Here is a 22,877-nt window from a genome sequence, read left to right on the forward strand (position 1 = left end):
TTTAAGTAACTTGAGCACTTTAAGTAACTTGAGCACATTAAGTAACTTGAGCACATTAAGTAACTTGAGCACATTTAAGTAACTTGAGCACATTAAGTAACTTGAGCACATTAAGTAACTTGAGCACATTAAGTAACTTGAGCACATTAAGTAACTTGAGCACATTAAGTAACTTGAGCACATTAAGTAACTTGAGGACATTAAGTAACTTGAGCACAGAGGAGAGGAAAATCATGGCTGTCTGGGCCTCCTGGAAAAATACTGGATCCAGTCGGCCAGCCAGCCTCAAACTGAACTAACTGAACAAACACAAACTGAACTAACCTTTGAACGGAGCAGGATTTGGAGATGGCGGTGTCGGAGGGTAGGGCTGCCGTCTTATCGGCACTTAACCAACGATACTAGTTTGTTTTTTCATGTTGTTCGTAACTTGTTTTGTACATAATGTTGCTGCTACTGTCTCTTATGACTGAAAAGAGCTTCTGGACATCAGAACTGAGATTACTCACCTCAAACTGGACGAGGAGTTCGTGTTCAATGAGTCGGACACGAGGGATATACTATCTACTGACCAGGTCCAGATCCCCGTGATTCGCTGGAAAATGAAACGTAGGTTTCGCGGAAAGAGATCAGGATGCCTTGCGAGGATCAGGCGACGAGTGGCCAATCTGCCCTTGCCTTCCGGTCTGCTAGCTAACGTTCAATCACTGGAAAATAAATGGGACGACCTGAAAGCACTTATCCTACCAACGGAACATTAAAAACTGTAATATCTAATGTTTCACGAGTCGTGGCAGAACGATGACATTAAGAACATACAGCTGGCGGGTTATACACACTATCAGCAGGACAGAAAAGCAGCCTCTGGTAAGACACGGGCCTATGCATTTATGTAAACAACAGCTGGTGCACGATATCTAAGGAAGTCTCAAGGTTTAGCTCACCTTAAATCGGTTTTTACCACATTTCTATCAGCATGTTAAATGTGCAACCAAAGGGAAAACATTTCTAGACCACCTTTAATCCACACACAGAGATGTGTACAAAGTTCTCCCTTGCCCTCCATTTGGCAAATCTGATTCCTGCTTATAAGCAAAAATGAATGCAGGAAGCACCAGTGACTCGGTCTATAAGAAAGTGGTCAGTTAAAGCAGATGCTAAGCTACAGGACTGTTTTGCTAGGACATACTGGAATATGTTCCGGGATTCTTCCGATGGCATTGAGGAGTACACCACATCAGTCACTGGCTTTATCAATAAGTGCATCGAGGACGTCGTCCCCACAGTGACTATGTACATACCCCAACCAGAAGCCATGGATTACAGGCAACATACGCACTGAGCTAAAGGGTAGAGCTGCCACTTTCAAGGAGTGGAACTCTAACCCGGAAGCTTATAAGAAATCTCGCTATGCCCTCCGACGAAGCATCAAACAGGCAAAAGCGTCAATACAAGACAGAATTGTACTTTACCGGCTCTGATGCTCGTCGGATGTGGCAGGGCTCGCAAACTATTACAGACTACAAAGGGAAGCACAGCTGAGAGCTTCCCAGTGACACAAGCCTACCAGACAAGCTAAATAAATTCTATGCTGGCTTCGGGGCAAGTAACACTGAAACATGCATGAGAGCATCAGCTGTTCCGGACGACTGTGTGATCACTCTCTCCACAGCCGATGTGAGGACGTGTAGGACGTGTACTCCGAGCATGCACTGACCAACTGGCAAGTGTCTTTAGTGACATTTTCAACCTCTTCCTGTCTGAATCTGTAATACCAACATATTTCAAGCAGAACACCATAGTCCCTGTGCCCAAGAACACTAGGGTATCCTGCCTAAATAATATGACTACCGACCCATAGCACTCACGTTTGTAGCCATGAAGTGCTTTGAAAGGCTGCTCATGGCTCACGTCAAATCAACATTTATTTAAATAGCCCTTCGTACATCAGCTGATATCTCAGTGCTGTACAGAAACCCAGCATAAAACCCCAAACAGCAAGCAATGCAGGTGTAGAAGCACGGTGGCTAGGAAAAACTCCCTAGAAATGCCAAAACCTAGGAAGAAGCAATCTATTGCACTCTGCACTGCCCTTTCCCACCTGGACAAAAGGAACACCTATGTGAGAACGCTATTCATTGACAACAGCTCAGCATTTAACACCATTGTTCCCTCAAAGCTCATCACTAAGCTAAGGACCCTGGGATTAAGCACCTCTCTACAACTGGATCTTGGACGTCTTGATGGGCCTCCCCCAGGTGGTAAGGGTAGGCGACAACACATCCGCCACGCTAATCCTCAATACGGGGGCCCCCCCAGGGGTAGGTACTCAGTCCCCTCCTGTACTCCCTGTTCACTCAGGACTGCTCGGCCAGGCACGACTCCAACACCATCATTATGTTGGCCGATGACACAACAGTGGTAGGCCTGATCACCGACAACGATGAGACAGCCTATAGGGAGGAGGTCGGAGACCTGACCGTTTGGTTCAAGGACAACAACCTCTCCCTCAACATGATCAAGACAAAGGAGATGAATGTGGACTACAGGAAAGGAGGACCAAGCACGCCCCCATTCTCATCGAGTGGGGCTGTAGTGGAGCACGTTGAGAGCTTCCAAGTTCCTTGGCGTCCACATCACCAACAACTAACATGGTCCAAGCACACCAAGACAGTCGTGAGGCAGGCACAACAAAACCTATTCCCCCTCAGGAGACTGAAAATATTTGGCATGGGTACTCAGATCCTCAAAAGGTTCTACAGCTGCACCGTCGACAGCATCCTGACGGGTTGCATCACTGCCTGGTATGGCAACTGCTCAGCCTCCAACCGCAAGACACTACAGAGTGTAGTGCATATGGCCCAGTACATCACCGGGGCCAAGCTTCCTGCCATCCAGGACCTCTATACCAGGCGGTGTCAGAGGAAGGCCCTAAAAAGACTCCAGCCACCCTAGTCATAGACGGTTCTCTCTGCTACTGCACGGCAAGCAGTACCGGAGCGCCAAGTCTAGGTCCAAGAGGCTTCTAAACAGCTTCTACACCCAAGTCATAAGACTCCTGAACAGCTAGTCAAATGGCTACCCAAACTTTTGCATTGCCTCCATTGTCCCTTTTTGCAATTCACTGTCTAATACACCTGTTGTATTCAGCGCATGTGACAAATCGATTTGATTTGATCTATAGCTTCCCAACAAAAAAGCTTAACATACGCTTTTACAGACACATACTTAAACTGCTTACTTCCATTCATCTTCACTCGCGCACTTTTTGCATTTTGAGGAGAACTGTTGACACATCATTCATCATTGAAAAGGATATGCATAAGTAACCTGCTGCATCTTTCCTCATTCAAAGTCTACTTGATCATTTAGGACTCAAATATAGGTGAGTCGATATCCAAATGAACTCAGCACATCCCGGGGGGTTTTTACGCATCCTCCCCCAAAAAATGAAAGTTCCAATGAAAAGCTTTTAACACGCCTATTCACAGCCACTCAGCAAAAAGTGTGATGTTGGCTTAGTCTCTCCTGTCTGGAGACTGGAGAGTGTCACCACTGTCCTCTAGCTGAACTCTATATATAACGGTCCTGTATTATACTTTTTAAATCTATCGAAAGACGTTCTTTAGTAATTGTATATTTACTGTAAATCCAGGGGTGCATCAACTGGCTAGGTTGTGCTACAGTATGTGAATAAACCCTGGGACATATACACTGTGGCCAGTTTATTAGGTACACCAATCTGTACCGGGTCTGACAACCCCCTCCCTGCCTCCATAACAGTCTGAATTCTTCGGGGCACGGCCACATTGCTCAATTGGCCTGACATGTGCCAGGAAAACATTCCCTACACCATTACGCCACCAGCCTGTACAGTTGACACCAGGCAGGATGGGCTGTTTATGCCAAATCCTGACTGTCGTCAGCATAACTCGAGGAACTGGGATTTCTTCGCCTAGGCGACACTCAATTAATTGTGTTGGTGATTAAATGCCTGCTGGACCCACTTCCTCTTGTTTTTAGCTGATAGGAGTGGAACCCGGTGTGGTCGTCTGCTGCAATAGCCCATCCGTGACAAGGACGGATTAGTTATGCATTCCGAGATGCCGTGCTGCACACCACTGTTGTACTGCATCTTAATTAGCCTGTTTGTGGTCGCTGACTGAATGTTTTTTGTTTGACGCACCATTCTTGGTAAACCCTAGACTGTCATGCGTGAAAAGCCCAGGAAGGAGGCCGGTCGTTTCTGAGATACTGGCCCCGGCACGCCTGGCACCGTCAACCATACCACGCTCAAAGTCTCTTAGATCACATGTTTTTCCCATTCTAACATTCAATCATACAGTAACTGGATGCCTGTCTGCATGCTTTATATAGCAAGCCATGGTCACGTGACTTACTCTCTGCAGGAGAACTATTTTTGTGAACGGGGTGGTGTACCTAATAAACTGTACACTGAGTATTTGTTAGGCACAAAATGGACTGAAACAGGAATGTACTACCTGGACTTGTCCAATAAGAAACTCTTGTTTTTTTTCCCCCCCTTGCAAAACATTTTGAAACCTTTTCCATTATGTGCCCTAATGACTTTGACCCTGCTGTCTGTGCCTTCCAGGTGGCTGGTATGTGTACCAGCAGAGGAACGAGGTGCACAACAACTGTGGCATAGAGATCTACTACCAGACAGACATGCAGACAACCCACGACAACATGCTGCTGGAGCTCTTCTGCCAGATCATCTCTGAGCCTTGCTTCAACACACTGCGCACCAAGGAACAGTTGGGTAAGACCACGCACACACACTCAAGTGGAGACTGGTATCTTGTAAAGTACTCAAATATAGTTGAACTCAACACCCTGCAGTGAAAAGGGGACAGTAGACTGTGTGCAGTTAAACATAAACACTTTCCAGAATTTACAGTGAATTGTTTGACTTTCACTCTCCTCAGGGTACATAGTGTTTAGCGGTCCGCGGCGCGCTAACGGGGTCCAGGGCCTGCGCTTCATCATCCAGTCGGAGAAGGCCCCCCACTACCTGGAGAGCCGGGTGGAGGCGTTCCTAAAAGCCATGGAGATGTCTGTGGAGGAAATGAACGACGAGGCCTTCCAGAAACACATCCAGGCCTTGGCCATCCGCCGCCTGGACAAGCCCAAGAAGCTGGCCGCTGAGTGCGCCAAGTACTGGGGGGAGATCATCTCTCAGCAGTACAACTTCGACAGGGGTGAGCATGTGCAGACACAATGAGCAACACGCACATACACACCCCTTCCTTTACCTGGTCTGGAGGCCTAAGAGCTTTTTCCAGGTGATATCTGTGGGGAGTTTGCGTAGTTAGTGTCGACTAAATGGTTATTCCTCCTGATCCTCATATTATAACTGCTAGGAGGCCTTTTTATATGGATAGGTGTTTTGAATGAAATATGCATTTATTTATATTGACATTTTTATATTGACATTCTGGAGGATCCCCGAGGGAAAGGAAGGTTGTTTTCTCAGCAGAAATTGGCAACGATTAGGCCCCAGAATAAACTCCTGGAGGACACCTCGCCCAAGCAGCATCTCATGCATCTCCTGAGTGCTATTATGGATTGTAATGGGCTGATTTGCTGGTAATCTGCCGTAAATCTCGATACAGAACTCTTAGTAGGGAGAACTGATGAAAACCATGTTCTCATTGTTAGAGGGAAGGAGGATGGGAGAAGACAGGGCAGCAACTGTCACCACTAATGTCATGATAGAAAGTGGAGCCTTGCCAATAGTGGGACATTGTACAGTAGGGGTGGCTGGTGACCCTGTAGGGCCTTGGTCACCAACCGGTCGATCACTGTCAACTGGTCAATCTTCAAGGCATTTCTAGTCACAACATTTCCGTAGAAAAGCCAACGATAAATGCTTGCGCTCCTTTTATAAAAAATAACAAAATTGTGTTGCGCAGTTGGCGGTAGGTGCACTTGATTCAGAAGCCCTGCGCACCAGTAGATATTTTTTAACCTTTTTATTTGTCTGAAAAGACAAACTCCTCCTACCCGGTGAATCGGAAGATCTGTGGCTAAATCGAGTGCTTCTACTGCTCAAATCACTGTGCCTATAGCGTCCAGCAAGGTTTGATACTAGCCTACATGTAGAAGGTGGAAGACGGTGTCCCCTCTCTCTGGTCAGTCCCACTGGAAGAAAGGAAGGAGACGGCAAGGACCATGAGAGGCTGACCCTCTGCTGCTCTTTCCCTCCCTCGCTGAGACTAATGCCGTGTTGAAAACAACTGCTAACTTTAGACATCTGACTTCAGTGCATTCAAGACAACTGGGAACTCTGCGGGGGAAAAATGAGATCTGACTGGGGAATTTCTTTTGGAACGGTCATTCCAAGTCTGAAACTCATCTTTCGAGAGCTCCGACTTGAAGATCAGTGACATCATGATTTTACCTGGTTTGTTTCCGAGTTCCCAGTTGTCTTGAAAGCACAATGACTATCAGATGCAGGAAACATCAGTCCAGTAAAATAAAAAAGCAAATTATTAGCAAATTATTTTAATTTATGCTCTGCTGCTCCTCACAAGTGCTACACCAACTGATCTGGTTTGTCATCAAATCTTGAGTTTTTAAATATACACTGAACAAAAATATAAACGCAACAATTTCAAAGATTTTACGGAGTTAGTTTATATCAGGAAATCAGTCAACTGAAATAAATTCATTAGGCCCTAATCAATTGTTTCCTCTTGACTGGGAATACAGATATGCATCTGTTGGTCATACCAGTCAGTATCTGGTGTGACCACCATTTGTATCATGCAGCGTGACATCTCTTTCGCGTAGAGTTTGTTCATTATAAAATGGTTTGAGAAGAACAATATTGCCAGGCATATAGCCAATATGCATTAGGCCTACTGCACAAACCTCATTCCTGCAGAACTGTTTTAATTTGGTTAAATTTAAGTAGAGCGGTAGATCTGGCTTTTTGACTACGAAAGTGAAATTACTACGGACCTCATTATCACAATACTTAGGTGACGATACGATATGTATTGCAATTCAATACTGTGATTTTAGTGCGATTTCAACGTTCCGAACATATTGCTCACTATATGTCTGCTGCAGAGTGACGAGAGCCATGAGAAAATAAAAGTCCTGAAAACAAATTATCTGCCCACTTATGAAGATGGAGAACAAGCTATGAAGGAAAAATACTGGAACTTTGATGCAGGTACAGCCAACTAGCGCAAGAGATATTGAGGGATATCTCAAATCATCGACCTTTAGTCCAAAGTGTTTCCTGTTGTTTTCTAGATAACATTGAAGTGGCCTATCTGAAGACGTTGACGAAAGAAAACATCATGCAGTTCTACCGGGTGAGTATAGTAGCTGCTCATCCATCTTCTGCATTCCGGTGTGTTGTTCAATCTGTCCTCCCTGAAAGATGGCACCTTGTTTCATTTAGAACCCTCCACCACTCTTATCCATTTCCTGGTTCTATTCATAGCTGTGGAGGTTACACTGACACGGTATGCTGTGCTCCCAGACTATCCACAACAGTGGATGCTCCTTAGAGGAGGAAGGGGAGGACCATCCTCAGTGAATTTCATACAAAAAAAAACATATGAAAAGTTATCCTTTTTAGATCAAACTATACTAAATCCATTCACTCCACCAAATAATTGATTAAGACACACTGATTTGCAATGAAGGTCTACAGTAGCCTCAACAGCACTCTGTAGGACAGCATCACCATGGTGTAGCCAGAGGACAGCTAGCTTCCGTCGTCCTCTGGGTACATTGACTTCATTACAAAACCTAAGAGGCGCATGGTTCTCACCCCCTTCTATAGACTTACACAGTAATTACGACAACTTCTCGAGGATGTCCTCCGACCTATCAGAGCTCTTGCAGCATGAACTAACATGTTGTCCACCCATTCGAAGAATCAGACACTGAATCTAGTACTGAAAGCATAAGCTACAGCTAGCTAGCACTGCAGTGCGTTAGTTGACTCAGACAATAGTAGAAATGTTTTGAACTAATTTCTTCCAAAATGAACGAGAAGCAAGAGCTATATTTCTCTTTCACTTAACTAGCAAATGCAGTTAGGCTACTAAAACACCCTGCTCAAACAGAGGGATACTATGTTAGCTAGCTGGCTATGACTATCCAACACAACACTGGAACTCTTCCAAGTCAAGGTAAGCTTTTGGTTTTACTTATTTATTGCCACTGGGGCCCGCCGGTGTAAGTTCTAAACTTCTTACTTGACTGTACATTGTATCAGGGTGGCAGGTAGCCTAGTGGTTAGAGCGTTGGGCCAGTAACTGAAAGATTGCTGGATGGAATCGCCGAGCTGACAAGGTAAAAATCTGTCGTTCTGACCCTGAGCAAGGCAGTTAACCCACTGTTCCCCGGGCGCTGAAGACGTGGGTGTCAATTAAGGCAGCTCTCCGCACCTCTCTGATTCAGAGGGGTTGGGTTAAATGCGGAAGACACATTTCAGTTGAAGGCATTTAGTTGTACAACTGACTAGGTATTCCCCTTTTCCCTAACGTTGCTGCATGATCGTAACGGGTTTACTAATGCGTTAGTTCTATTAGCTATGTTGACTATGACATTACTTTTTTATTTTTTTATTTTTATTTCACCTTTATTTAACCAGGTAGGCTAGTTGAGAACAAGTTCTCATTTGCAATCTGGCCAAGATAAAGCATAGCAGTGTGAACAGACAACACAGAGTTACACATGGAGTAAACAATTAACAGTCAATAACACAGTAGAAAAAAGGGGGAGTCTATATACAATGTGTGCAAAAGGCATGAGGTAGGCGAATAATTACAATTTTGCAGATTAGCACTGGAGTGATAAATGATGGGGGATAAACTTTAGCTAATATGGTAACAACAATGTAACTTCTTTATTTAACTAGGCAAGTCAGTTAAGAACATATTCTTATTTTCAATGACGGCCTGGGAACAGTGGGTACCTTGTCAGCTCGGGGGTTTGAACTCGCAACCTTCCGGTTACTAGTCCAACGCTCTAACCACTAGGCTACGCTGCCGCCCCGTATTGAGTAGCTTGGATGAAAAGGTGCCCATAGTAAACGGCCAGCTCCTCAGTCTCAGTTGCTAATATATGCATATTATTATTAGTATTGGATAGAAAACACTCTAAAGTTTTAAACTGTCAAAATATTGTCTGTGAGTATAACAGAACTGATATTGCAGGAGAAACCCTGAGGAAAATCAAACCAGGAAGTGGCTTCCTATCGCTTCCTAAAGGTGTCAACAGTCTTCAGACAGTTTCAGGCTTTTATTTTGAAAAATGAGCCAGAACGATAACATCGCGTCAAGTGGTCACATGAGTTTTGCTGTGAAAGACATTTGCGGTTGATATATTATTGATTGTATATTTTAAAAACAACCTGAGGATTGATTATAAAAAAACGTTTGACATGTTTCTGTGGACATTATGGAAACTATTTGGAATATTCGCCTGCGTTGTCTTGACCGCTCTTTCTTGTGGAATTCCTTAACATAACGCGGCAAACAAACTGAGGTATTTTGGATATAAAAATTATATTTTTGGAACAAAAGGAACATTTGTTGTGTAACTGGGAGTCTCGTGAGTGAAAATATCCGAAGATCATCAAAGGTAAACTATTAATTTGATTGCTTTTCTGATTTTCGTGACCAAGCTACCTGATGCTAAGTGTACTTAATGTTTTGTCGTTCGATCAATAAATTTACACAAACGCCTGGATTTCGCTGTAAAGCATAATTTCAAAATCTGACACGACAGGTGGATTAACAAAAGGCTACGCTGTGTTTTCCTATATTGCACTTGTGATTTCATGAATATAAATATTTATAGTAATATTTATTGAATGTAGCGCTATGCTATTCAGCGGTTGTTGATGACACTTGTCCCGTTAGTGGGATTGCAGCCATAACAAGTAAAGGACAAATTCTTATTTACACTCACGGCCTACCCCAACCAAACCCGGACGACGCTGTGCCAATTATACGCCGCCCCACAGAACTCCCAATCACGGCCAGATGTGATACAGCCTGGAATCGAACCAGGGTCTGTAGGGATGCCTTTTGCACTGCGATGCAGTGCCGTAGACTGCTGCTCCTCGGGGAGCCCAAAGCTGTGGGTAGCGGTTATGATATGGTTTGGCTTGGAAAGTTTTTTTTCGTCTGGTCACATACAGCTGTTGCATTAAAGTCCACAAGTAAAAGGAACAGGTGAGAGGAGAGCGCATAGATATGAGAAGGAATGCAACCTTGGCTGCTATGAAAGTGAACTGTGTTTACGTGTGATCAGGGGTGTATTCATTCTGCCGATTCTGTGGGGAAAAGTTTCTTAAATGGAAGCAAATGGAACGAAACGGGGATAAACATGCATGAATTTGTCCAGTAGAAACTCTCGTTTGCAACTGTTGAACTAATGATTACACCCTAGATCAGCTAGATGCAGGCAAGAGTGTGCAAAATGGTATTGAATGTGTCTATCTGTTACCTCTTTTTTTTTTTTTCTCTCGACCTCTTGAAATGTTGTAGCAACCTGATGGGTATAGGGGAATTGAGTATCATGTAGTAGCCTAAACCTATCACTTTTACATTGAACTGGGTGAATGAAATATGAATGACAGTCATCCAATATGCTGTAATAGAAATAAGGCCATGCTCATGAAAAGAAATTGTCCTCCCTAATCTTAAACTGCACTGACTGCCACTGATCCACAACCATAACAAGGGGGTGCGTCACTGTCAGGGTGGTGTTTCAAGAGGATAAGGGGACCAAGGATAGCGAAGCAATGAAAGACTTCCCATATTTCTACCTCAGCAGAAGCAACACAGGCCCCATGCAGAATATTTTCATTGTAATAAATGTCACCATACCCCCCCCACAGATTTATGACTGAATCCACTTTGTTCCGATGTAGGAGCCTGGAAACTTTCTTCACCCCATTATAATACATTTTTCACAGACAGTGACTTCAATTAAATTCTGTCTCTTCTCTGTGTCTCTATCTAACTCTTATCTCTCTCTCTCTGTAGGATCTGTTGGCTGTGGATGCACCCAAGAGGCACAAGGTGTCTGTGCATGTCCTGTCTAGGGAGATGGACTCATGTGAGTACTGTACAAGTGATGGAGAGTTTTTTGGGGGGGATAGAAGTTCAGTTTGTCAGTGTGAATGTGTTGCTTTGACTGTTTTTAACAGTTGTTTAAACGTCTCTGTCCTTTTGTTTAGGCCCAGTCGTGGGCGAGTTCCCTGCCCAGAATGACGTCAACCTGGTCCCTGCCCCCTCCTTGCCACAGGTAATGTAGTCATCCTTTTATAATACAGGAGGAGTGTGTGTCTGTGATAGAGAATTGGAAGAAGTATGTAACTTTTTGGGTGATGTGTTAACGTCTGTAATACACTGACCTGTCCATCTGTGTACAGCCTACTTTGGTCCAGGACATGACCGAGTTCAAGAGGAGCCTTCCCCTCTTTCCCCTGGCCAAGCCCCACATCAACTTCATGGCTGCCAAACTGTGAGGACCGGGCAGCCCTGCCCCCAGAGCAGCATGGGAGCACTGTGGTGGGGGGGTGCCCTGCTCTGTCTCCCCCCCCTGTCCCCCCGAGGCAACAGGAGTCAGGAACACACTCATCTGACTAAGCCTGCATGTGTGTATGTTTGTGTATCTGTGTGTGGTAGGCTGGAGGCTACGAGAGGCACTTGGAAATGTGTTTGATTCCCACAACTTGGCTGTGGATCTCATCATAGCTCCGTGTAAGAGTAGAGGTCACCCAATTTTAGTCTCATGGAAAACCCCACCAACACACATTCCCAATAATGTATAGAATGTTGAAGCAGGGCTCCTATTATAGAGGAATAGTAATAACTTAAACAACCACAAGGCCGGGAACCCTGTAAACCAGTACAAGTACCCCTTGACACTTTATAATGGAAGTGTTTTTAGTTGGTTTAGCCACAAGGACATGCTGCTGTGGTGAGAGTAAACTGTTGGTTAATGATGATTATGTGAAGCTTTTGAGGTGTAGGAGGATAGCTCTGCAAAGGGTGTACATAATATCATTTTAGACACGCCGGACACGTACTTTCTTATGTACTCGTGCGACGCATCAAGGCACAGTGACAACTCCCTGAATTGATATCACAAAGACTGTGTTTAAATAAGATGAATGTGCAACACACTATTTTGGACACCATTTCAGTTGATCAGCCTTATGGAAACAATTCTGTTTTAATCCATGATGTACAGGTTTTGAGATCTGACTCTATTTATTTTTTAAACTGGTAAAATGTCAGGGCCCATTTGGTGGAGAGGTGTCCCGTGAAGCTTTTCTTTTGAACTAGTGCTCTATAGGGTTGTATTATCCAAGCATCTCAGGGTCCCTCTAATCGTTTGCTTTTATTTGAGATTGAAGAAAAATAAACATATTTAAATGTCTGTCATTTATGTTAATTACTTGTTTGGAGTTATACATTTTTCTTTTTATAGCTTTTATGCTTGTTAATATTTTAATCTGAATTGTGTTCGACTAGTGATTTATTGCATAGGTGTCCCCCCCCCCCATCTTTCTCCATTTGAGACAAAGGTTGTACCTTTTTAAAAGGGGGTAGGGGATGGTCTACTACCAATCTGGACCAATAGATGCACAACTGTGGCTGGAGCAGTCAGCTGGATACACATATCACAGCAGTGTCTGGACTTTGACAGTCAGCCAACTGCACTTTGCCTCTGTTGGTCAGACTTGGGGTCATTGCAATCTTAAAGATGCTATCCTTCAGAAAAACAAAGGACTGCTATAGAATGTCTGATGGGGTAAACAGATTTAGTATTTTCTCAGGACGCCCTTTAAAATAATAATTTTGTCTGAAGGGTTTCAATAGAGGCCTATGTATGGAGGGTGAAGGTGTAGTCGGGCCTGTGTTTCTCAATATGCACTTCTCACTAAGCAATAAACTGGGGAACCTGAGAGTGAGTAGTGTGGCTTTAAACACACTAATGGCCTCTGTACTGTTACGTAGAAGTGGGGGACACTGCATTCTTGAGTCCTTGCTCTCATCCAGCCTAATGGACACCCTGGCATGTGATGCATGGATAGTACTCATGTCAGTGCCATGTCTGTCTCTATACCATGGCCTAGTCTCTCAGGTGTTAACAAGCCTTGCCAAGTCAAACCACTGGTGGCGTCAAACCACTGGTGGCGTCAACCACTCTTTAATACAGCAAATGTCTCCCATATGTTCTCAGGCCTATATATCAACTAAGGTTAACGTAATGTGTTTTACCACAAGGTAGAAACTTGACATTTCTTATGGATTTATGTTTTTTCTAAAGGAAGTACAGCTGTATACTGACATATACCGAACATTCCCTTGAATTCCACCGGTTTGTTCAGTGCTTACCTTACAATGGTAGGGACCAGTAACTGACCTGCAGGCTGTGTTCCTTTGGTAGGAATAACAGTCTCTTGCAACTAGTAGTCATTGCTTGCTAATGTATTTAGGGGGAAACCAAGCTGTTTTTCCTCAATAGTTTCCATAAGTAATCGATATACACTCAAATGGGAATAACTGTGCAGGTTTATTTTGCGATACTGGGTTGCATTCATTAGGCACCAGACAGAGGGACTACCTGAACTTGTCTGATAAATGCTTGTTTTGATTTTGTTGCAAAATGTTTTGCTACGCTGTGCCCTACTGAATACCAGCCTGATCAAATGGAAGGTGGTTCAGTGAGACGGTCAGTGGACACTGCTGTAAATTGGCTGGTTGAGTTACTGCAGACATGTTCAGGGCTCAGTAATGCAGGAGTGCGTAAGTCTTACATTTTCTCCTGTGTTTATCTAATAAATCACTGTATACTGGAACAAATCGTTGTCTGTTATTGAAATATGTCAACGCAGGATTTGTATCCCAGATATAGCTGCCTCCGAAGCACACTATACATCAACCGAAAGTGTAATCTTTCAGTAATATGCTATGAAATGTGGTTCATTCAAGCTGTTTTACAGCCATAGTTCATAGTTCCCTTGTTCATGTCTAAGGATTTTGGATTGAATCTGTCCTACAGTGTGCATCTGGACCTTAGAATAGACTCAACACATCCACTTCAAGGTTAGAAAAAATACATTTATAATCTACCATGAAACTATAAATTCAATTTAAGTCACAATACATTTTCTTTACAGTGAATGTAAAAGCTGAGCTGACCAGAGATTACATCCATCTACCATGCTAAATTAATATTCTAGTGGTTGGTTTATAGCATGCCTTTTTCACACCATTAGATTTAAGGAGTGGGGCAGTTCCACTCACATTTTTTGTTTATTGCACAAGAGATTCTGTATACTTGCGGCCCGTCCTTGGACACTGCTATCTAACCTCCAAACGAGCTTCAATGCCATACAACACTCCTTCCGTGGCCTCCAACTGCTCTTAAACGCTAGTAAAACCAAATGCATGCTTTTCAACTGTTCGTTGCCTGCACCCGCACGCCTGACTAGCATCACCTCCCTGGATGGTTCCGACCTAGAATATGTGGACATCTATAAGTACCTAGGTGTCTGGCTAGACTGTAAACTCTCCTTCCAGACTCATATCTAAAATCAAATCAAGAGTGCTTTCTATTCCGCAACAAAGCCTCCTTCACTCACGCCGCCAAACTTACCCTAGTAAAACTGACTATCCTACCGATCCTCGACTTTGGCGATGTCATCTACAAAATAGCTTCCAATATTCTACTCAGCAAACTGGATGCAGTTTATCACAGTGCCATCCGTTTTGTTACTAAAGCACCTTATACCACCCACCACTGCGACCTGTATGCTCTAGTCAGCTGGCCCTCGCTACATATTCGTCACCAGACCCACTGGCTCCAGGTCATCTACAAGTCCATGCTAGGTAAAGCTCCGCCTTATCTCAGTTCACTGGTCACGATGGCAACACCCACACGTAGCATCTCACTGATCACCCCTAAAGCCAACAGTTCCCTGCTGCCTGTGACTGGAACGAATTGCAAAAATCGCTGAAGTTGGAGACTTATCTCCCTCACCAACTTCAAACATCTGAGCAGCTAACCGATCGCTGCAGCTGTACATAGTCTATCGGTAAATAGCCCACCCAATTTTACCTACCTCATCCCCATACTGTTTATATTTGCTCTTTTGCAAACCAATATCTCTACCTGTACATGACCATCTGATCATTTATCACTCCAGTGTTAATCTGCAAAATTGTAATTATTTGCCTACCTCATGCCTTTTGCACACAATGTATATAGACTTTGTGTCAATGACTTGTTAATTGTTTACTCCATGTGTAACTGTCTCACACTGCTATGCTTTATCTTGGCCAGGTTGCAGTTGCAAATGAGAACTTGTTCTCAACTAGCCTACCTGGTTAAATAAAAAATAAATACAACTAAAGATGGTGAGTTGCTACAAATAGCAGTGGACCAGATTCAAACCCATTGTGTATGTGTTCCGGAGGCAGCAGCTCAGACCACCTGTATACTGGTTCTACAACTATAGTTGTAATTTTAACCCATTCTGTGACTGCCTTGAGGCAAATGAACACCAATAAACAAATATGGTTTTAGCAAGAAATTGTGGCGTCTTGTGATTTGGGTTAAAAGATGTGAGTCAATCAAGTCTTCATTCAGTAGACAGCATGCGTCAGGTCTATATGAGCCGCTTGCACATTGAATTCGCTCTCATCCCATGAGTAGAAGACATCTGTGCACTGACTGGGTATTTCATAAGAAAAAAATAGAAGTGACCTGTAGGGTTATAGATGCTTGGGGGAAAAAATCCCTTACAAATAACTAAAAATAGAATTAATGGGAACACTTGAGGCATACGAGTAAAAAACACCCTCAAAGGTTTAATCCGATACAGCAACTGCAGAATAAATTAAATATGTACAGACAATCACACTTTCAAGAGGCTCGTGCTATGCTTCCAAAATAGATGAATGATGACTATGCATTTCCACCAATGGAAACATGAGTGGCAATGTCTGAAGAGAGCAGCAGGCAAGATGTTCCTTCAAATAATAATCTCTTAGTGATAAAGATACTTTATTCTTATTTCTCTGAAAACACAGGAAAGCAATATTCCTCATTAAACCCTTCACATTGGCAAATTATTTCTAAAACTTTCCTGCCTAATAATTACACCTGTCCCAGATTTCTTAAAATAAGCAAGCACTGGTTATGTAAAAAAAAAAACGTAACTCGCTACTGCAGTGCGGCAGTCACAAAAACAAGTCACATTCGTGTGTGTGTCTGCGTCCGCGCATGTCTGTATTAGTCTATGTGTTTTAAAAACGCAATAGATCATGGCGATAGTCATACAGCACAAATGTCAGCAGCATAGGACAATGACTCCGCAGAGAGCAGAAACAGAATGTGAGGCGAGGCTGCTCGGAGGGGTACAAGAGGTAGGGGGCAGCAATGATCCCCTGTGTCTGTCTGACAGTGTTCCTGCTCAGAGTTCACTGTTCCGCTCCACCCACTCCCCCTTTGTGTGTCAGTGTGTCAGTCTGTCTGTCCAGGCTTCCTCTGCATCGGGGAAGTTGAGGATCTTGCGGTGGGCTTGCCTCTGGTACTGCTGCTGTTTGAAGTACACCTTAAACGCTCCCTTGACGGCCACAAACGCAATGCCACCCTGCAGACAGGACACAAAGAACAAAAGGTCAGGGTGAGGGATGGAGCCTTGAGGTCTGACAAACACCGCTCTAGCTCTCACCTTTCACCGCAGATGCGGAAGTGCGACATATGCGGATTAAGATACATCTCTAGCTTAAACTGGCATTTTTGTTGTTGAATTTATGCTAATTAGATTTCTGCGGGGGTGCAGACATCGACCTTAGGGGGTTAAAGGGAACCTGATTGTGAGGGCTGTGTGGGGCAGAGGAGACAGAAAGTCCAGAAGGGGAAGCGCAGGTCATATAACAGACAAGCCCTGCCACTTTGGTTACCTGGCTGGAAGCACACTCTCAGGTGTGTCTAAAACAAGGGTATTCAACTGGGGGTGCTGCAGAGGGTCCGCAAAAATATAACACACAACATTCAAATATTTTACTGACTTACATTTCATATAAGGAAATCAGTCAATTGAAATGAATGAATTAGGCCCTAATCCATGGATTTCGCAGCCATGGGTGGGCCTTAGAGGGATTTGGGGAGCCAGGGCCAGCCGATCAGATCGAGTTTTCCCCCACAAAATGGCTTTATTACAGACAGAAATACTCCTCAGCACCCCCAGACGATCCCACAAGGAGAAAAAGCCGGATGTGGAAGTCCTGGGCTGGTGTGTTCTGCAGTTGTGAGGCCGGTTGGACGTACTGCAAAATTCTCTAAAACGACATTGGAGGCAGCTTAGAGAAATTAACATTCAATTATCTGGCAACAGCTTTGGTGGTCATTCCTGTGGTCAATTGCACACTCCCTCAAAACATGAGACATCTGTGGCATTGTGTTGTGTGACAAAACTGAACATTTTAGAGTGGCCTTTTACTGTCTCTAGCACAAGGTGCACCTATGTAATGATCGTGCTTCTTGATATGTCACACCTGTCAGGTGGATGGAAAAGGATAAATTCTTACTAACAGGGATGTAAACACTTCTATGCACAACATTTCTGGGATTTTTAAAATTTCAACTCATGAAACATGGGACCAACACTTTACATGTTGGACCCATTCATTTCTATTCAGTGTATATAAAACATTATTTTTGGTATGAATATTGCTAGCAACAGAATAAACACATTTTGAATTACATACCTACAGTAGAAGAGGAGATTATCATTTCTAATGATGTCAACTTCATTTCATTTCTCGCAAATTACACTCATTGGAGGCAATTCAACTTTGAAAAAGCACCCATGGATAGGCTAGTGTGGCAATTCCCGCTGGCTGCTGGTAAGCTTTCTTGACTTGGACATAAAGGTTAGCCATGTGTTGGCAAAAATGTATTTAACAAACTAAACAGCTGCTCTTAGCAAAAATGTGTTTGGAGTAGAGGTCGACCGATTAAATAGGGACGATTTCAAGTTTTCAATCACCTTGTCGGGGGATCGGTCTCGTTAAAGAACACATTATTTTCAATGACGGCCTAGGAACGGTGGGTTAACTGCCTCGTTCAGGGTCAGAACGACAGATTTTCACCTTGTCGGGGGATCGGTTTCGTTAACTGTAAGGTTGCAAGATTGTTGCAACCTTACAGTAACTAGTCCAATGCTATAACCACCTGCCTCTCGTTGCACTCCACAAGGAGACTGCCTGTTACACGAATGCAGTAAGCCAAGGTAAGTTGCTAGCTAGCATTAAACTTATTTTATAAAAAACAATCAATCATAAATCACTAGTTAACTACACATGGTTGATGATATTACTAGTTTATCTAGCGTGTCCTGCGTTGCATATAATCTGTTAATGAAATACAAATGGTATAGAGGGAAATAGTCCTATAATTCCTATAACAGCTACGACCTAAAACTTCTTACCTGGGAATATTGAAGACTCATGTTAAAAGGAACCACCAGCTTTCATATGTTCTCATGTTCTGAGCAAGGAATTTAAACATTAGCTTTCTTACATGGCACATATTGCACTTTTACTTTCTTTTTTTGCATTATTTAAACCAAATTGAACATGTTTCATTATTTATTTGAGGCTAAATTGATTTTGATGTATTATATTCAGTATTGTTGTAATTGTCATTATTACAAATAAATAAAAAAATAGGCAGATTAATCGGCATCGGCTTTTTTTGGTCCTCCAATAAATCGGTATCGGCGGTGAAAAATCATAATCGGTCAACCTCTAGTTTGGAGTTACCTTTCTAGTGTTAGAGTTCACACTTCTTCTTCAAATTATAATGTGGAGACATCTGACAAATCTATTAATTTTAAAATGTTGATTACTTCTCCTTGCCATTACCATTCACGTGATAAGATGTGGGAAAAACATTTTTTGCTAACGTATGATGGGGTCCCTGTCTCGCCGGTTTGCATTGGAGGGGGTCCCTCAGCAAGAAAAGGTTGAAGACCCCTGGTCTAAAATCATGAGTTCTAGAATAAAAGTAGGGGAGTTCCCCTTGGCTGAGGAATAGTTACCTCAGAATGGGCCAGAAGGAGGGAGGAGATAGTATAGGTACAGTGCATTCGGAAAGTATTCAGACCCCTTGACTTTTTCCACATTTTGTTATGTTACAGCCTTATTAAAAAATGGATTCAAATGTTTTTTCCACCCTCATCAATCTATGCACAATACCCCATAATGAAAAAGCAAAAACAGGTTTGTCAAAATATCACATTTACATAAGTGTTCAGACCCATTACTCAGTACTTTGTTGAAGCTCCTTTGGCAGCAATTACTGCCTCGAGTCTTCTTGGGTATGACGCTACAAGCTAGGAATACCTGTTTTTGGAAAGACTAGGAGAAACCCCGGAGATGTTCGATCGGGTTCAAGTCCGGGCTCTGGCTGGGCCACTCAAGGACATTGAGACTTGTCCCGAAGCCACTCCTGCGTTGTCTTGGCTGTGTGCTTAGGGCCCCAGTCTGAGGTCCTGAGTGCTCTGGAGCAGGTTTTCATCAAGGGTCTATCTGTACTTTGCTCCGTTCATCTTTCCCTCAATCCTTACTAGTCTCCCAGTCCCTGCCACTGAAAAACATCCTCCACAGCATGATGCTGCCACCATCATGCTTCAACGTAGGGATGGTGCCAGGTTTCCTTCAGACATGACGCTTGGCATTCAAGCCAAAGTGTTCAATCTTGGTTTCATCAGACGAGAGAATTTAGTTTCTCATGGTATGGCCACTCTACCATAATGCCCTGACTAGTGGAGTGCTGCAGAGATGGTTGTCCTTCTGGAAGGTTCTCCCATCTCCACAAAGGAACTCTGGAACTCTGTCAGAGTGACCATAGGGTTCTCTTGGTCACCTCCCTGACCAAGGCCCTTCTCCCCCGATTGCTCAGTTTGGCCAGGTGGCCAGCTCTAGGAAAAGTCTTGGGGGTTCCAAACTTCTTCCATTTAAGAATGATGGGGGCCAGTGTGTTCTTGGGGACCTTCAATGCTGTAGAAATGTTTTGGTAACCTTCCCCAGATCTGTGCCTCAACACAATCCTGTCTCTGAGCTCTATGGACAATTTCTTCGAACTCATGGCTTGTTTTCTTTCTCTGACATGCACTGTCAACTGTGGGACCTTTATATAGACAGGTGTGTGCTTTTCCAAAAAATGTCCAATCAATTGAATTTACAACAACTGGACTCCAATCAAGTTGTAGAAACATCTGAAGGATTATCAATGCAAACAGAATGCACCTGAGCTCAATAGCAAAGTGTCTGAATACTTATGTAAATAAGGTATTTGTTTTTTTATAAATGTGAGAAGGAAAAAATAACCTGTTTTTGCTTGGTCATTATGGGGTATTGTGTGTAGATTGATGAGGACAATGTTTTATTTAATCCATTTTTGGAAAAGGCTGTAACGTAACAAAATGTGGGGAAAAAAGGAGGAGGTCTGAATACTTTCCGAATGCACTGAATAGCCATTGCAAAAACCCTGCAATCATTAAATAGGATTGTGTATGACTGACATGACACACATGTTTGTTTTTGTTACCCACCAGGATGGTCCTCTGCAGGTTGGAGTTGACGCTGCTGAACATGAGTTTGCCTACGATGGTGGCGATGGTGGGAAAGACCAGAGCGCCACATAGGATTCTAGTGGCTGACACGTGGTCTGCCAGGGGGCTGGCCTCTGCCGGGATACGAGGCACTGGACACCCAATCCCTGAGAGAGACCGAGAGGAGGGGGCAGGGTAAGGATGGGGTTTGGTGCATTGTGGGTGTTGATGTTTTGCCAATACATCTTCACAAAGCTAGATATGCCGCACAATACACACAAAAGCACATTCATCAAGTGATGAGTATATGCATCAGTCTGTACCAGTTGGTGTTGGTATCTCTAGTTCGGGCAGCCGACTGGGGGTAGAGGAGTGCTTTTGCCCAGCAAGCTGAGCCTGGAGAGAGAAAAGGTTGTCGGGTTTTTCCCCGCACCAATCACTACCTTGATGAGATCAGTGGGGGAGACCCCCCACACTACTGGACCTACCCACCACCAGCCCCAACAGACGGACCACCTCGTAGTACTCTTTTATCCCCAACAAACCCTGCGCACACCCTGGGAAAGCCACAGTGTTCACACAAAATAAATCAGACATTTATCATGCGCACAAAAAGCTCAATGTTGTGCACAAAATTTGTTTACAGTCTTTAACACAGGTAGCATCATCTATCAAGATCTTTATCACCCACTCTTCATCATACAGACACACACAATGAATAAGCTGAACTCCACCCATTTTAATATAACACTGGTGTTGCGGAACGGTGGGCATCCCTACCAATGTGTCCTTTCTGACCTGGGAAGATGCTGTTGAGGATCTGCAGCTTGTTGGAGTACTTCCTCCAGAAGCGCAGCACGTAGTCCTCCCAGCGGATCATCTTCCCCAGGATCAGCATGACGGGGATGGTGGGCAGGCCGATGAGCAGGAACAGGGGGTCTGCCCGCTCCATCACGTCCAGGCCCTCCTTATGGCCCACCACCTGGGCACAGGGACAGAGGGGACACCATAGTCAAGCCGTAGTCTGCCGTACTGTTAATAAACACAGCCGTGTGTGTTTTATTTTTATGGTCTCACCTGCATGACAGTGACGGCCCCGTAGGTGACGGCGGTCCAGTAAATGGAGCCCACCATGATGCCAGCGGCGGTGAAGGGACAGGCCTTGGAGATTAGCCGGTCCGCCAGGTCTAGCACATACACCACCGGCCCTGGAGGGATACAGAAAGATAGTGTGTTACAGATTGTAAAAACAGGGTTGGGAAGGGTGTTGTCCCCTCTGTGGCCTGGGTCATATTCATTAGGGCACACCGTAGTGTCGGTTTTCAATCACTGGCCATTTGTGTTATTTATGTTTTTACAGTGAAAAAGGGCAAAACAGAGCCTGTCTAGAACTCTACAAATAGCTCATGCTGAGGTGGAGTAAAGAAGAGTCCCTAACAGATGACAGTTTGGGATTGTCTCTCCAGCAGGGGTCATAAGATTCCTGGTGGTACTGTAGAATGCTTAGTGGGGGTGTCAGTCATTCCATGGATGCCCTAGTGTCTGCTGTTTTTTTCTTTCAATTAAGACCTAGACTAGGGAATCCCAAATGTTTACACTCCGGCCCCACTTAAAAGCATTGGGGAACACCCCCCCCCCGAAACACGCACGTCCATTTCTATGGGCACAAGCACTGTTCACACACTTCTTTGTTGGCAGAGAGAACATTTTGCAGGTTTAAAGCTCATTTCCTGCAAGTCTACACATTTTGTCAAGGGGTGCAGAGAACATACACTGTTTTAAAGCTAATTTTCTTACAATTCTATACATTGTGCAATGTCTCGTGTATTCGTGTGATATTTGATAGCTTCAAACAAAACATTACAACAAAATCTATGGCCTAAAAAAAAACATTAGCTGATCTGAACGTTTCTAACAAGTTATAATAAGCTCTCTAAAAAGGTATGTAATGACTGACATGACTGGTGGAAAACTGATGCACTACCCAATTTTGAAAATGCACCCTCGCGTGCCCCAGTTAGGCCGCCACTGACCGAGACAACCAGGTGAGGAGAGCGCCTTAATTCATCAATCAATTACCAGGGAGGAGTGCAAACACTCCACCTCTGGCCTGCTCGCCTCCCTACCACTGAGGAAGTACAGTTCCCGCTCAGCCCAGTCAAAACTGTTCGCTGCTCTGGCCCCCCAATGGTGGAACAAACTCCCTCACGACGCCAGGACAGCGGAGTCAATCACC

At 44.0% G+C, this 22,877-nt stretch overlaps 2 protein-coding genes across 7 annotated transcripts in view; one reads left to right on the forward strand and one right to left on the reverse strand.

Moving 5' to 3' along the window:
• Positions 1-12,447, forward strand: part of LOC118369534 (insulin-degrading enzyme) — a 49,551-nt gene extending 37,104 nt beyond the window's left edge. For both annotated transcript variants that reach the window (XM_035753981.2, XM_035753982.2), the window contains 6 exons: positions 4,616-4,783; positions 4,950-5,222; positions 7,288-7,349; positions 11,046-11,118; positions 11,240-11,307; positions 11,435-12,447. In XM_035753981.2, coding sequence (XP_035609874.1) covers positions 4,616-4,783; positions 4,950-5,222; positions 7,288-7,349; positions 11,046-11,118; positions 11,240-11,307; positions 11,435-11,530 — 740 coding nt within the window. In that variant the 3' untranslated portion in view covers positions 11,531-12,447. The remainder of the gene's footprint in view (positions 1-4,615; positions 4,784-4,949; positions 5,223-7,287; positions 7,350-11,045; positions 11,119-11,239; positions 11,308-11,434) is intronic.
• A 3,414-nt stretch (positions 12,448-15,861) lies between these two features.
• The window catches only part of LOC118369537 (E3 ubiquitin-protein ligase MARCHF5-like), a 50,744-nt gene continuing 43,728 nt past the window's right edge, over positions 15,862-22,877 (reverse strand). For 2 of the 5 annotated variants that reach the window (XM_052498384.1, XM_052498385.1), the window contains 4 exons: positions 21,719-21,849; positions 21,422-21,623; positions 20,642-20,808; positions 15,862-16,672 (listed from right to left, as the gene is read on the reverse strand). In XM_052498384.1, coding sequence (XP_052354344.1) covers positions 16,535-16,672; positions 20,642-20,808; positions 21,422-21,623; positions 21,719-21,849 — 638 coding nt within the window. In that variant the 3' untranslated portion in view covers positions 15,862-16,534. Of the gene's footprint in view, positions 16,673-20,641; positions 20,809-20,964; positions 21,038-21,421; positions 21,624-21,718; positions 21,850-22,877 lie in introns of all 5 variants that reach the window. The other 3 variants (XR_004822626.2, XR_004822625.2, XM_035753989.2) reach the window with 3 other exon arrangements.

The sequence above is a fragment of the Oncorhynchus keta genome, chromosome 36 (assembly GCF_023373465.1).
Source record: "Oncorhynchus keta strain PuntledgeMale-10-30-2019 chromosome 36, Oket_V2, whole genome shotgun sequence".
Taxonomy (NCBI): domain Eukaryota; kingdom Metazoa; phylum Chordata; class Actinopteri; order Salmoniformes; family Salmonidae; genus Oncorhynchus; species Oncorhynchus keta.